Below are 14,431 nucleotides of genomic sequence, written 5' to 3' on the forward strand. Positions count from 1 at the left end.
ATTTTTGGACAACTCTATATTCAGTAATATGTTTACTAATTAAAAAAAAAAGAAGACAAAAACGACGTAATTTGGACCCAGGTCCACCTTGCAACATAATTTGTCCGGAAGGACAATCATTATTGTGTGGACCATGGTCCACACAGCTGTGTGGACCATACTATCAAATAATGCACATTCAATATAAAAATAATATACATTCAATATACATTTAGTACATTAAAAATGTACATTTAGCTGTGTGGACCATGGTCCATACAATAATTTGCCCCGGAAGGAACCAAACGGCCCTAAACGGGCCCATTCCAGTTTTCTGGTTTCTTGAAAAAACAAATTAAAGAGTAAAAACGAAATTCATCAACTTCACTATTCAATCTGGCCAAGAACTTCAAAATTTCCGAAACCCCCATAACCAAATTCCACCACTCTCCGTGAGTGTTTATCTATATACATATATATACACGCATCTTTTGAGAGAGAGAGAGACCATACGCAAGTACTATTGTTTATAAGCTTGGTGTTTGATTGGAAAGGGAAATCAAGAATGGCATTCAAGGGATTCGGGAAGAACTCAGGCCCAACTGAGCCTCCGAGAGCTCAAACCCTTTTCGGGAACTTCCCTCGGACCCCGTCCCCACCACCTGCATCTTTCGAGTATGTGTATATATTTTGCCTTTATACATATTTTGCATTTTGTTTTATGCTTTGTCTGTTACTTTTTTTATACGCAGTACCTGCATAAATGCGTATGAACTTTGAATTTTGAGGGTTATTGAAGAACTGGGTGATTAACATTAATCAGGAATTCATTTTTGTTGTGCTTATGAGCTGTAAAAATCTGGGGAGGGTGATGCTTATGTGCTGTCTTTGCTCTTTGTGGGAGTCTGTGCTTTTAGAAGTATTTGAGACTGATAATTTGGCAGTAATTACTAGACTGGGACTGATATTGGGTAGAAATTTTAGAAATGCATTGGTGGCTTATTTTTGTGTCAGTGTGATCTTTTATTAGAGCTGATGGGCTTTAATTAATTTTATTTGTGTGTATTTTTTGTGCTATACTATATGTTTGCGTATAAGGGGTTTCTCATTAATTTTAACTTTCCCTTTCAAATTGAGGAATTCGGATCTATGAGTTGTGTATCAATGGAATGATTATACAGATTTGAGAAGTATAGATCTCATACCGACGTTTGGACTTTAAATGTAATATTGTGTTGTTTGCAATTTCTGCTTTGCCCCTTTCAAAAGTTCAAAACCTATGTCATGCTCCTATAGTTCCTTATCTGTGTGGCACAAATAAGTTCCTTAGCATGTATTTCATTACAGGGAATTTCAAGCAGCGGAGAGCTTGCATTCACTACCTTTAGCTTTTGATAGAAATCATGCCATCACAGTTCCATCCCACCCTTCTGTGGGAGTAAGGTAATAATCCATGCAAGTTTTTTTCTTTGCACTTTTTGAAAAGGTCTCTTTGTGGATCTATAAATCATGGTGCTGAAAATACACTGGAAGGATTTTGGGTAAAGAGGTTAATCATTCTGTGGCAGTGATATACCAATTGAAAAGAGATGTTATGGATTTATACTCTTAAGACCAGTGATCCAATACAGTGATATACAAATGAAAATCATGGCATGGGGTTTTATATGGCCCATTTGAATATTTGGTGGATAACATTTTGTTGCTTCTAAGCACCACAACTTGTCATTTCTATTTAGTTGAAATTTTTATTTTGAATATTAACCATGGCATTATACCAAAGAGGTTGCTTTACCTGCTGTAAGGAACCTGGATTAGTATTTCAAACCTATTATGTATTTCATTACATGTTATGAAATCCAAAAGGAATCAGGTCTGAAAGCAGTACTTGCATGTCTTCTTAGAGTAATAAGTTGCACATTGCACAAAATTTTGACAACCCGTTTTTCTTGTTCAGAAACAGTGAGTCTCGACCTAACTGGACTTATGGACAAAAGTCTGTTTACAAGGACCTTGATGCACCAACTGATGAAGGATCTTCTCCACACTTGCCACCCATCACTTCAAATAGTTCTGGAATTGGTGTATCACACACAGCATCCCAAGTTCAAGATCTGAAAAGAATTAGATCACCTCCCTCATTGCCAGTAGATGAAAGGATTTTAAGGAACTCCAGAATGACCAGAGGGAGGTAAAGTATTTATATCTTCGTGAATTTTCTGCTATTATTTGTGAGTAACAGTATTTCATTCTTGGTGCTAATAAAGAGTTGGGCTATAGTATTTCCTGTGCATGTATCCCTAGGAAGGATGTGTGTAATTGAATAAAATGGCAGCATTTTTAAGGGAATACCTTCTTTTTACTGTCAATGTGTTACCTGAATTTTGGCACTCAAAGAATTCATTTGAAGTACATGTCTTGGCAGGGTATGTTTTTGGCATGGGTTAGGATAAAAATGGATGGTGAAACATTGGAAGCAGATGTGGTGTACACGCATCTTCTTTTTTGGAGATTAATGTCCCCACACTTCATGATGTTTTATTGTTCATTTTCTCTTAATAATGATGTTCTTATGCCATTTATATTTTGCATGTTGCTCCATAGAAGTAGATAAATTGCTTTCTGTCTGTTTACAGTTTCTGACTGAATCTCTAACTCTTCACATTTCAATGGTAGCCATTCAGAGTTGATCTTCAATGATCCAGGCCACTTGACTGCACAACAAATGCAATCACCTCCTCCAACTTTTCAAAACAATCTGGGCTACTTGGTTACTCAGCGACCACAATCCCCTCCTTTAGGTTTCCGGAACAGTCCTCCCATTGGTAACCAAACTCCTCCTTTTGGTGAAGTTCAACGGTGAGTTAAGTTCAATTAATCTGTGTGTATGTCTGGAAGATTTGCAGGTTTAATAGGCAAAGAACATGATATTCTTTATCTCCTCCAAAGTGGAAATGAAATTAATAGAAGCGTGAAATAGAAAACATAACAAAGTAAATAAATTCTTTAAGAAACTCAGCTTTACTGGTCTAGCCCAAGAACTTGTCGTGGTGCCAACCTGTGTCTTTAAATTAGGAGGTCACAAGTTTGATCCTCAGCCCCCTCAAATGTACCAAAATAATTTATACAATTTACTTTCTTTCCTCCCTGGAATATATCCAAAAATGATTTATCTTGTAATTCCTATCAATATTTCTTTTTGGTTAACACTTGAACTAGGATTGGTCTTTAAGTTGTTCCTTTTTATCTTAAATTTGGCTTGTATTTTTGATGCAGACCTTCTCTGTCATCTCCTCTGAAGGGTAACCAATCACAGTCACCGCGAAATTTTGCAATCCCATTGGCTCAACAAAAAATTCCTACTATATCTACTTATTTAGATACTTATGATTCTGCAAAAAATATGCCAACCAAGCCTACTGATCAAGTCTCAAAGAGAAGCAGATCACCACCTATTTTACCCTCTAATGGAGATTCCTTTCAAAATTCTGTCTATGGTGTACACAATTCCAAACGGTAGAGTACAGTTACTGGCAGTTGTGACATTGTAGTATCTTTTTTGGTTGATATAGAAAATGTCATTTTGATGGATTCTTCTCCTTTCGAATTGTATGTTAGGCCTTCCAGCTCTCCTCCCAAACTGAGGCAAAATTTTCCTTCTAGTGCTCCTGGTTCTCAAACTCATCAACAGTCTCTTACATCTGGGCATCATAATAGTGCTGATATTGGCTTGATGAAACCCATGAACCTTCCTGTTGCCAAAAGGACCAAGTTACCATTTGTACGCACATTTGATCATGTCCTTGAAGATGAATCCTCCACTGTCCAAGATGATAGTGAACGGTAGGGTATCATACAAAACAATATAGTTGCCTTTAAATTGTATTTCATTAGTTCTGTGTTTCTGATCTTTTCCGTCTCATTGATTTTAGGGAATCTCTGGCAAAAGCTAAGCGTTTGGCCCGCTTTAAGAATGACCTACATCAACCAGTACAAAGTGATCCTGGTCCTCAAGACCAGAAAGTTGTTGCAAAGAGACAACATGAATTGGTGGTTGAGAGACAAAAAATTATAGGGGAATCCAGTGCTAGTACTACAGGGGATTTCTCTAATGGCAATATGATATCTGATTACGAGGGCCCTGAGTCATCTGGTATCATAATAGGATCTTGTCTGGACATGTGTCCAGGTAATGGTTTTTTACATTTCATCATGCTTTTCAACTTACAAAATTGATGGCTTGGAACATACAATGAGGTTACTAGTTGGTATATACTTCATTTCCAATGAGCTTTTGCCAAATTTTTTAAGCCAAGCCCCCTTGACCTGGAAATCTTGGATTCAGTTCCCACTTATGCATTGGTTGATCTCCAACTTAGTTTGCTGGCCTTTGTTTTTGTGGCACGCGGGTTTTTGTCAGTCTAAAGAGTTTTTGTTTTATTATCTATCAAAACATTGAAAATTAATTACCAACCTATTTGTGCTTTTGTACTTTAGAATCTGAGAGAGCAGAACGAGAAAGAAAAGGAGATCTTGACCGATACGAGCGCTTAGATGGAGAACGAAACCAGACGAGTAAATCGCTTGCTGTTAAGAAGGTATTATTCCTGGAACTCAAAGTTGAATTCCTACTGAAGGAAAACCAGTAAGTGTAAAACTGCAAATTATGATACTTGGTTTTCATCAGCAAAGCATAATTGACATTCTTAAATCATTTTTCAGTACACTAGGACAGCAGAGAGAGATGCTGAACTCATCCGTCCAATGCCAATCCTGCAGCAGACAATGGATTATCTACTAAATTTGCTGAATCAGCCCTATGATGATAAGTTTCTTGGTTTGTACAACTTCTTATGGGACAGGATGCGTGCTGTCCGTATGGATCTGAGAATGCAACATATTTTCAACCTTGAAGCTATCACTATGCTGGAACAAATGGTTTGTTCATTATGCTTAATTCAACTGGTTTGGAAATATAACTCAAAACTTGTGAAGTGGCTTATTCTAATTAAAAAAAATGAACTGGCTATGTAAAAATCTGTTGCCTAAGAATGTGGTTGGATAATTGGGACAAAAGCATATATTATCAATTTGCCATCCTAGAGGATTTTTCTGCTTGATTATTTATTTCTCTTTTTTCTGTTGAATGTTCATGATGGGGCCAGAGTGGACATATATCCTATACTGATCAGAAAACTTGTCTAGTGGTTATTGGCAACTAAAATTGAGTTATCAAGAATTCAAGAAAGGTTTGGAGCTAAAACCAGCTTTTATTTTGTTTGTTTGTTCCAACAGAGATGATGCATTGATACTGAGATGAGGTGAAATAAACTGAAAAATTAACTTGAGTTTGGGGCTAGAAGCCTAGAAATATATAGTAAAGAACTAAAGTAATGTAAAATTGCATAACCAGATTAAGATAGTTTGAGACACCCTTAGATTCATAGATTGAAAAGAGAATGTTCTGTCTCACATACTAGACATGCATAGAGGATAGGATTTTATGAATATAATTTACTGTTAATCATTCTCTTATGCTCTCTTTCTTTTGAAATATTGTGGTGTTTTGGTGGTGGTTATTGGGACCAAAATCCTGGAAAGGAGTAAACCTAAATGGCTAAATCTCATGTCTTTTCAAATAAGTTGAAGTCAGCAATCTCTTGAAATGAAATGGGGAGCAATAGTTACTAGAGCAATTGTTTGATACCATTTTTCTATTTGTGTTTTTCGTTTGGAAAACATAGATGTGTTTTTCCTTTCAAAAGCAGACTTGTTTTGTTGAAGAATAAACTAAAATGTAAACATGTTTGGTTTCGTATTTTCCCTGTATCTGTATAGTGATGGTGAGTTAGTGAAGATGAAAGGGTGGGGGGGGGGGGGGGGGGGGTTGGCACTGCTTGGGAGCTTGGGTAGGTGAGGTTGTGGACTTGGGTGCGGGCCAAAGTGAAGTTTGTGTATTTTTTTGGTCTAGGGTTGAAGATTGTAAGAGTTCAGAGAGGGGGTGGATGTGGGGTGGTTGGTGGGAAGAGTGTGGATGGGTCAAAGTAAGGTCGATGAGGTTGGTGTGAGGTAGGGTAGTTGGGAGCTGGAGGTAGTTTGAGGGTGTTGTAGTAAAGGGTGGGTAGGAATGAGGAGTTGCATTGATTGATAGCATTATGTTGTAAAACAAAAATAATAATGGTAAACTAACTTTTTTGTTTGTATGTAGAAAATAAAAAATTACTATTATCAAACACTTTTTTTCTTTTTATTTCACAGAATCTAAAATCTAAAAGCAAAAAGAGCAAGGAATAAAAAACAGAAACGGAAGTACAAAACTTTACCTAGTGGAGCAATCACAATTTTTTTCATTGGTCTTACCTGTCTTAATAATTCTCTTTGTCAGATACGACTCCACATAATTGCTATGCATGAGTTATGTGAGTATACAAAAGGAGAAGGGTTTTCAGAAGGATTTGATGCACACTTGAACATTGAACAAATGAACAAGACATCAGTTGAGTTATTTCAGTTATATGATGATCACCGGAAAAAAGGAATAGATGTGCCAACAGAGAGAGAATTCAGAGGCTACTACGCACTTTTGAAGCTTGACAAACATCCAGGATACAAAGTGAGACTTTAAAATCAAACATGATTATTAAGATTGCATCTCCAGTATCATCTGTGAATATAAAACTATTGTTTTAGGTTGAGCCCGCAGAACTGTCACTTGATTTGGCCAAGATGACACCAGATATGCGTCAAACTCCGGAAATTGTATTTGCTCGTGATGTAGCCAGGTAATTCCATTATTGGATTCTGCCAAGATAAATGATATAACTTTAAATATTAAGTCATTTTATTGTTATCTTTTGTTTCATTGTTGCAGAGCGTGCAGAACTGGCAATTTTATTGCCTTCTTTCGTCTTGCGAGAAAAGCTAGCTACCTTCAAGCATGCTTGATGCATGCTCACTTTGCAAAGGTATTGAAAATTTATCTGCATTAATTCACTGTCCTGTGCAAGCTGTTTACGATATTGTCAGTCATGACATGAACTACACACTCACACACACACCTTTTCCTGTTGGTTGGAAAGTAGTCCTTGAAAGTGACAGACTGACAGTGGCACCTAGCTGACAGTTGTACTGCAATATGTGATTTTGTTGAAGCCCCTTTAGTGTTGAAACATGACTTGCCTAGGGCCTATGGGACATTGTATGTGCTTAATCACTTCTTATTTCTTAAGATGCTTATATACATGCATTAACTTGATTTGTGTTTTTTTGATGCTGTACACCAGTTAAGAACCCAGGCCCTTGCTTCGTTGCACTGTGGTTTACAGAATAACCAAGGAATCCCTGTTAGCCAAGTTGCCAAATGGCTTGGGATGGAGGTACTTTGTTTGGATTTCATATATCTTTTGTAGTTGAATCATCGTTCTAATTTTCTGCTTTTCCATATTCTAATCAGGAAGAGGACATAGAAAGCCTTCTTGTCTATCATGGGCTCACCATAAAGGAATTTAAAGAACCATATATGGTGAAGGAGGGGTCATTTCTGAATGTTGATAATGACTATCTGGTCAGGTGTTCAAGACTTGTTTATGGTAAAAAGTCAAGAGCAATAGTTGAAGATGTCTTTTGTACACATCTGGCAGAAACAATTTCTTCCATAAAAGAGATAGAGCCTCAGTTAGATAAAGTTGAGGAGAATCCTGCTTCTGTTCAGTTTCTTGAGTCTGATAGTTTTAACCAGGCCATTGATGAGGACATGCCTGATTATGAAACAATGTCATCTCCAAAAGATAAGGTGAAGATTATGCCAGTATTTAAAATGCCTATACATAAAAAGGGTCAAGACGAAAGTGTGGTGATTCCTACAAGTCCTAAGGTATCAGCTGCGCATGGTCCTCCAGAATCTCCAAAGGACATATTTAGAAGTTCGGGAAAACTAAAGTATGCTACTGTTTTTGGAAGCTCTCTTGATAAAGTTGAGCAAATTGAAGCTACAGAAACACCTTTCCAACTTACAGCATCAAGAGTGGAACAAGAGAGACTGCCAGTTGGGCAAACTGACTTTGTTGAGAAATCTTCAGTTCCACAACATTTGCCTGTTGAAGTCATGGAAGATGAAGAACAATTGATTTCTTGTCAACAGGCTGAAACTGATGTAGCAGAAGCAGGTTATTATGATGAAGAAGTTGCAGAGGCTAAACTTAAACTGATTATAAGGTGTAGCTTGCTTAACCGATTTATCTCTAGCTTGTGGCGCTGCTGCCCTATATCTCTGACTACCAGTCTAACACATTGTCATTCTACAGAATATGGAGACGACACTCTTCAAAGAAAAGGGAATTGCGAGAGCAGAAAAAGCTAGCAGCAAAAGCTGCATTAAGCTCACTGTCATTGGGCCCACCAATTTGGCACTACAAAACTGTAAGTTCTGTTTTGCTTTGTAACATTTCTTCTCAAAGAAGTGCTTAAAACTATCAGATACCTGAATCCCCTAACTTTGCATTTCTTATTGCACTCCATTCCATAAGATTTTTTTTAATAAAAATAAACTTAATTTCTTATTCTACCCTTTGCATTTCCAATTTCCAAATTTGTTTTGTTTCTGTATTATCAAGTAATATTATATTCTTTGAAGGGAAAATAAGTAAAAATATAACTTAGTGTTAGTAGGCAGACCAGTATAGGCATACTATTTGAAATAGGAGAGGGTCCAAACATTACTCTCAAGTACCAAAGGATGTCCAACTTTCCATGTGAAATTATCCTTTCTAGAACAAAATGAAAGGTCACAGCCTCAAATTATCTACCATTTCCGGTCTTGAAATCAGAAGCCTTAGAAGATAGCTCCTATAAATTTATATTCAATTCCTTTGCTTGGAGTTGCTGGAGGGAACCTCAACTTGGCTCTTTCTGACCACACACACAAGTCAAGGCAGCTTTTGGAAACATAAAGTAATATTTATATCAGTAGTTTTCTGTTTCAAGGGATCCAGCTCCTTTTCTTATTTTTGGTATTTTCCTCTCTAACCCTACCATGTTATCTTTCTCTAACAATCCTTTGATTCTCATCCAAATTTCTCCTGTTCTTCAGCAGCCAAATTTGCTTGGTGATTTCAACATTGATGGTGTGATGTTGAAGAGATATGAAATTCAACAAAAGTCATGGTCAAGGCTGAATGTATCAGATGCTGTTGTCTCTAAACTTTCTGGAAAGAACAATGCTGCTAACTGCCTCTGCTGGAAAGTCATTTTATGTTGTCATGATGACATGCAATATTTAAATAAACCAAGCCAAAGAAATGAAGTTGACAAGTTGGCTGCTGGATCATGGCTTCTTTCCAAGCTTATCCCTGCTAATGATGGCATTGATGACGAGCTGGTTTTATCATCACCCAGACTGTCAATATGGAAGAAGTGCATTCCTAATGTATCTGGGGGGGAGCTGAAAAGTTGTTTCTCAGTTATCAAGAAAACTGAATTTGATAATCTAAGTGAGACTGTGGCAGGTGCAAGTGCTATTGTCTTCCTGGTGTCAGAGTGCTTCCCATGGGAGATCCAAAAGAAAAGACTTCGTGAACTTCTGATGGCTCTGCCTTATGGTTCCTGTCTGCCTCTTTTGATATTAAGTAGTTCATGCAAGAATTTTCTAGATCCCTCGACCATAACTGAAAAATTGGGGCTCCATGACATTGATAAGTCGCAGGTTAATGCATTTTGCATTGTTTTCCTTAAAGACGACCCTACAGAACAGTTGAGTGGATTTTTTAGTGATGAGCAATTGAGACAAGGGCTAGAGTGGCTAGCAGATGAATCACCCCCACAGCCAGTACTTCACCATGTAAAAACCCGTGAGCTGGTTCTGTACCACTTAAATCCCTTATTGGAAGCTCTTGATAAGATTAATGCTCAAAACACAAATCCAAATGCCTTGATTTCAGCTTTTAATGAGGCCCTGGATCAATCAGCAAGAGAAGTAGCTGCTGCTGCTCAAGCAACGCCTACTTGTTGGCCCTGCCCTGAAATTGCATTGCTGGAGCAATGTGGCAGTCAGAACAGTTATTTTTTGCAGTACTTACCAAGCATAGGATGGAGCTCTGCTGCAAGGATTGAACCACATGTGCATGCAATAGTTGGGTGCAAACTTCCAGCTTTTGAGGAGGATGCAAGTTGGCTATACAAAGGCAGTGATAAGAATAGTGAGATTGAGTACCAAATGTCACAACTTGAGAATTGCTTGTTCAAGTATTTCACAGAGACTAGTAAGCTGATGGGACGGTCAATAGCTGCAAAAGAGGTGAACATTATGCTACAGAAGTACACTCGGCTTCAACTCCATAACTGTAACTTTTATCTCATGCCAAACTGGGTCATGGTTTTCAGACGGGCATTCAATTGGCAGCTAATGAATTTAGCTCATGGAAGATTTTCATCAGTTTATGTCTTGAAGCAACCGGAGCTCTCCGTTTCACCTCAAGCTGTGTCTGTGTCTGTGTCTAACTTAAACATTGAAGATGGATCAGTATTGCCTTTTGTATTGGTGCAACCCTCCCTTGATGAGATGGTTGAAGTTGGTTGTACCCCTTTTGCATCTGAATCTGATATCCTAAATACGCAAGGATGCTTCGAAACACGGTGGCCTATGGCTTTAGATGATCATAACATTGAAAAGGCAGTTGAGCCATTGGGGGATGAAATGAATGTTGATCAGGACGGTACATTTGCGACATCTTATAATCATGCAACAACACAAGTAAACAATAAGGGAGGTGAATCTCTGCCAGCCACCAAGGCATCAAAGGGAGCTAATAAATTAAGTGAGTTGTTAGAGAAGTGTAATCTTGTGCAGAACATGATAGATAAGAAGTTGTCCATATATTTTTAATTCCTACTTCCTCACAATGTAGCATATGTAATTTTTCAACACCATATTTATACCTAAATGGTGAAGAAGAGCTCATGTACCCTGTAGTGATCTAGTACTATACTATGGTGTTCTTTTTAGACAGTTATAGATTCCAATTTTTTGTAACATGCTTTGCTTTATTTGTCTATTTGTGAATATTGCACTTGGATTTGTAACCAATTTTTTTTTTTTTTTTTTTTTTTTTTAAAGAAATTGAGTGGTTTGGAATTTGGAAAGTGAATGGAACTTCTACTTCACTGGCTATTGCTTATCCTTTCTGCTGTGGGTTGCATTTTCTAGCCAAGGAGTCTTTCATGGGGGTTGAGCCTCAGCTCAATACTTGTTTCAATTTTAAACAACTTAAAAGTAAAGCCTAAATCGTCTAACTCCAATGAGAAAAAACAGATATCTTACTTACACTAGAACCATGGAACCAAAGTGTAATCCCAATCTAATTATAACTACAACCAACAGCATTGCCACTTCTAGCTATTATTATTATAGAACACACAAAAATCTTCAAGTCAGTTGCTACAAGAAGAAATTGATATGAATTCAATCGTTCATTCATACATTGGTCAAGTCTTTAATTTGTACAAGGATCATTGTTATGTCGTCTGTTCGATTTTCATGCTCTAGCCACAGCCTGAACGATTCTCCAGCTATGTGAAAACATGCATTTCGAGGATCAGCATATCTGCTTGCCTACACACAATAATCAAAGGAAACGATATATGAATTTGAACATTCAATCGCGTAAAGTGGCAAAAGTAATAACTAGCAGAGGATAACTTTTGAAGAGAAGAAGAAAACATAACATGAGGTCAACTCAACCTGAATAAAGATCCAGAAAAATTTCGTTCCACTTGCAACAAATTATGCATCAGCCAAGATTCCCTAAGCCGTGTTATATGCATGAGCTCAAATTTAAAAACAAAAAGGGACTTCATTTGGTGCTGTATGAAGCGCTACAGTAAATTTGTTTCCTAATGCAATGCATACTAAACATTAGAATTCAAGGACACTCTAATTTCCTTCCAGTGATAAGTAGGGTAAGGTTTCAAACTGTACTTTGATACACAACTACATATTTAAGTACAGATTTTCAAACACAAGTAACACTTTGAGATGAATAATGGTAGTTGGCTATTTGGCAAAGAAATGGAGCAATGTTGACAGAGATATCCTTATTGCATGCTCAAAGAAGCAGTGAAAAGAAATTATAGCATTGAAAACAATGTGGACATAGCATGTGAAGATGATGATTATATCTATAGAATTTCACATCCATATTCATATTATTAATCAAACTGTTAAGAGCATAGCATTTTCATCATAAAGGAATTATAACTATAGAATTTCGCATCAAACGGATTACATACCATGTCTACGGCCCTTTGGCTGGAGAGGAATTCAAAGACCCCATCACTTGCAACTACAAAGAAGGGATAATTTGGCGTTAGCTGTAGCGTTGACACTTCTGGAATAGCAACTACACCAATTTTCTCTGCTATACTATCACCTACACTCCGCGTAAATGCAGTCCCGGGATACATCCCATTTTGAACCCATAGTCTAGGTGGATCATTGCCTTCAGTCTCCTCATCACCCCATGACTGAATTCCTGGATCCTTTAGTCCCTCCACTTGATTAACACTCAAGACTCTGGCCCCACAAAGCTTCACCCGCTCGCGCTCATCTTCCCTAAAAGGCGTCTGGTCCGAAGACAAATCTTTGGCAACAACTGCATTATTCCCTTGATTAACAGCTAGCATTGCCCTAGAATCGCCCACATTTGCAACATACAGTGTGTCCCCAACAATCAGAGCTGTTATAGCTGTTGTCCCACTCATGGAGTCATCTATATCACTAGTGTGAAGTTCTTCATTGGTTGTTAAAAATGCAGAATTGTAAGCTTTGACAGGGTCACCCAAGAGTGTGGGATCATTTGATAAGAGTTGAACTAGTCTATCCTTGACAAAAAGGGAACACTGTGTACCAAATTGCCCATGCCCATCAAACACACCAAAGAAATGGACATTTGGATTGCCCTGAAGCCCTGTTCTAATACAAAAACTATCTTGATTTTCCTTCTCAGGGGTGTCAGGGTAATAACCACGTTGTGTAAGGGCACAGTACTCTAACCTCAAGTTGTGAGAAGGCACAGGAACAACATCCACCCAAGTTTCAGCAATGGAGTGTTTACGACCGGCAAATGCACCGAATTTTATCCTGTTACCGTTACGATTACCCCCATCTGAAGATGATGATCGGAATCTTCTGAAACACTTGCCACAAATGCAACCCATTGTCTCAACAAAACCAAACAAGAAAGAAACCCCACCCAGCAAGTGTTTGCGGAAAGTCCCAAACAGAAACAGACAATCGTCAAAAGCTCAACTCCGAACAGACACAAGAGTCTTGACAAAATGGGTATCTCCAAGATTGCATTATTGGAGAATACCCATCATCCCAGAAACAGATTGCGTTCCTCAAATCATGCTCCAAGAAACTAGTATAACAAATCTGATGAAAGAGGGGAAATATTGAAAGAAAAAAATCAAAAGATGGGACAATTTCTGATGTGATCGTTGGAAGAAAATGGATGTGATATGTTTGGGTTGAAGAAGACGGTGGGGTCTTGGTCTATAGAAAGAAAGTGTACTTTCTTGCCCGGAAAAAGAGCATTAAAAGCACACAGACAGTTGTAGAAAATTTGAAACAGGGGGCATTCATTGAAAGAACACAGAGAGTGTTGTTGGAAGATTGAAATTTGAAATGAAGATGGAAACAGAAAATTCCTTGTGGGAACAAGAATTAGAAAGGTAGGGGGATTTGGGGGATGGGAAAAGCATGATTTATTAATTATTAGTAGGGTTGGGTTTTTGGATTTATGTGTGCATGGGGGTTGGTGGGTGTCTGTGCTCCCTGTTTTCGCAACTTCCAACAAATACAAACGCCGTTGGGAGCAGGGAGTCAATGACAACGGAGAATGATAATAAAACAAAGGAATTTTCTTTTCAAAAAAAAAAGGAATTTTTATTTATTTATTTAAACGGTCTTTTCTTTGAATTTTTTAGGGAAAAAAAAAGGTCTTTTGTGTTGTAAATTTTGGTGTATACTTATTGTGTGAATCTTAAGTTCAGAATCATATAGAGAAAAAGGAAGGGAAGAGGAAACTTTGAGGATGTACAAAAACTATTTAGCCCCATTTTCATTCATAGCTGATAGGGGTGGGCGTTTCGATCTTCGGTTCGGTTTTTTCGGTTTCGTTTTCAGTTTTTCGATTTAAAAAAAAATAAAAATTAAACCATTCCATTTAACATTAGAGTTCGGTTCGATTTCAGTTCGACTTTAAAGCGGTTCGGTTTCGGTTCGGTGTTCGGTTCGGCTTGGTTTACGACCCCCGAATTTCAACATTTTCTAGGCGACAAGGCAGTCGGGGCGCTGCAATAACTATGCGTGAAACATCACATAACCCAAATCCAACGTCTAATATCTAAATATTAAATACCAACATAACAAATTATCAATTCAAACAAATTTTTTTTA

General features: G+C 37.7%; 2 protein-coding genes across 3 annotated transcripts; one reads left to right on the top strand and one right to left on the bottom strand.

The window, feature by feature from the left end:
- Positions 1 to 381: 381 nt before the first annotated feature.
- On the top strand, positions 382 to 11,055 carry LOC116020398 (SAC3 family protein B). Of its 2 annotated transcripts, none has more exons than XM_031260876.1 (16): positions 382 to 654; positions 1,327 to 1,422; positions 1,937 to 2,170; positions 2,656 to 2,838; positions 3,256 to 3,495; positions 3,598 to 3,822; positions 3,912 to 4,168; positions 4,477 to 4,577; positions 4,702 to 4,917; positions 6,365 to 6,592; positions 6,670 to 6,761; positions 6,851 to 6,944; positions 7,263 to 7,355; positions 7,433 to 8,193; positions 8,283 to 8,397; positions 9,068 to 11,055. In XM_031260876.1, exons 1-16 carry the CDS (start codon positions 545 to 547, stop codon positions 10,856 to 10,858), a joined length of 4,836 nt encoding a protein of 1,611 aa, XP_031116736.1. In that variant the 5' UTR covers positions 382 to 544; the 3' UTR covers positions 10,859 to 11,055. The 2 variants fall into 2 exon arrangements, with proteins under 2 accessions (XP_031116736.1, XP_031116742.1); XM_031260882.1 differs by having other exon boundaries at positions 9,071 to 11,055.
- A 216-nt stretch (positions 11,056 to 11,271) lies between these two features.
- LOC116021534 (probable protein phosphatase 2C 35) lies at positions 11,272 to 13,769 on the bottom strand. The gene is made up of 2 exons (XM_031261961.1): positions 12,262 to 13,769; positions 11,272 to 11,584 (listed from the first exon to the last, which is right to left on the bottom strand). The coding sequence occupies exons 1-2, from the start codon at positions 13,186 to 13,188 to the stop codon at positions 11,447 to 11,449; spliced, it is 1,065 nt and encodes a 354-aa protein (XP_031117821.1). The 5' UTR covers positions 13,189 to 13,769; the 3' UTR covers positions 11,272 to 11,446.
- Positions 13,770 to 14,431: the final 662 nt, after the last annotated feature.

The sequence above is a fragment of the Ipomoea triloba genome, chromosome 1 (assembly GCF_003576645.1).
Source record: "Ipomoea triloba cultivar NCNSP0323 chromosome 1, ASM357664v1".
Classification (NCBI taxonomy): Eukaryota; Viridiplantae; Streptophyta; class Magnoliopsida; order Solanales; family Convolvulaceae; genus Ipomoea; species Ipomoea triloba.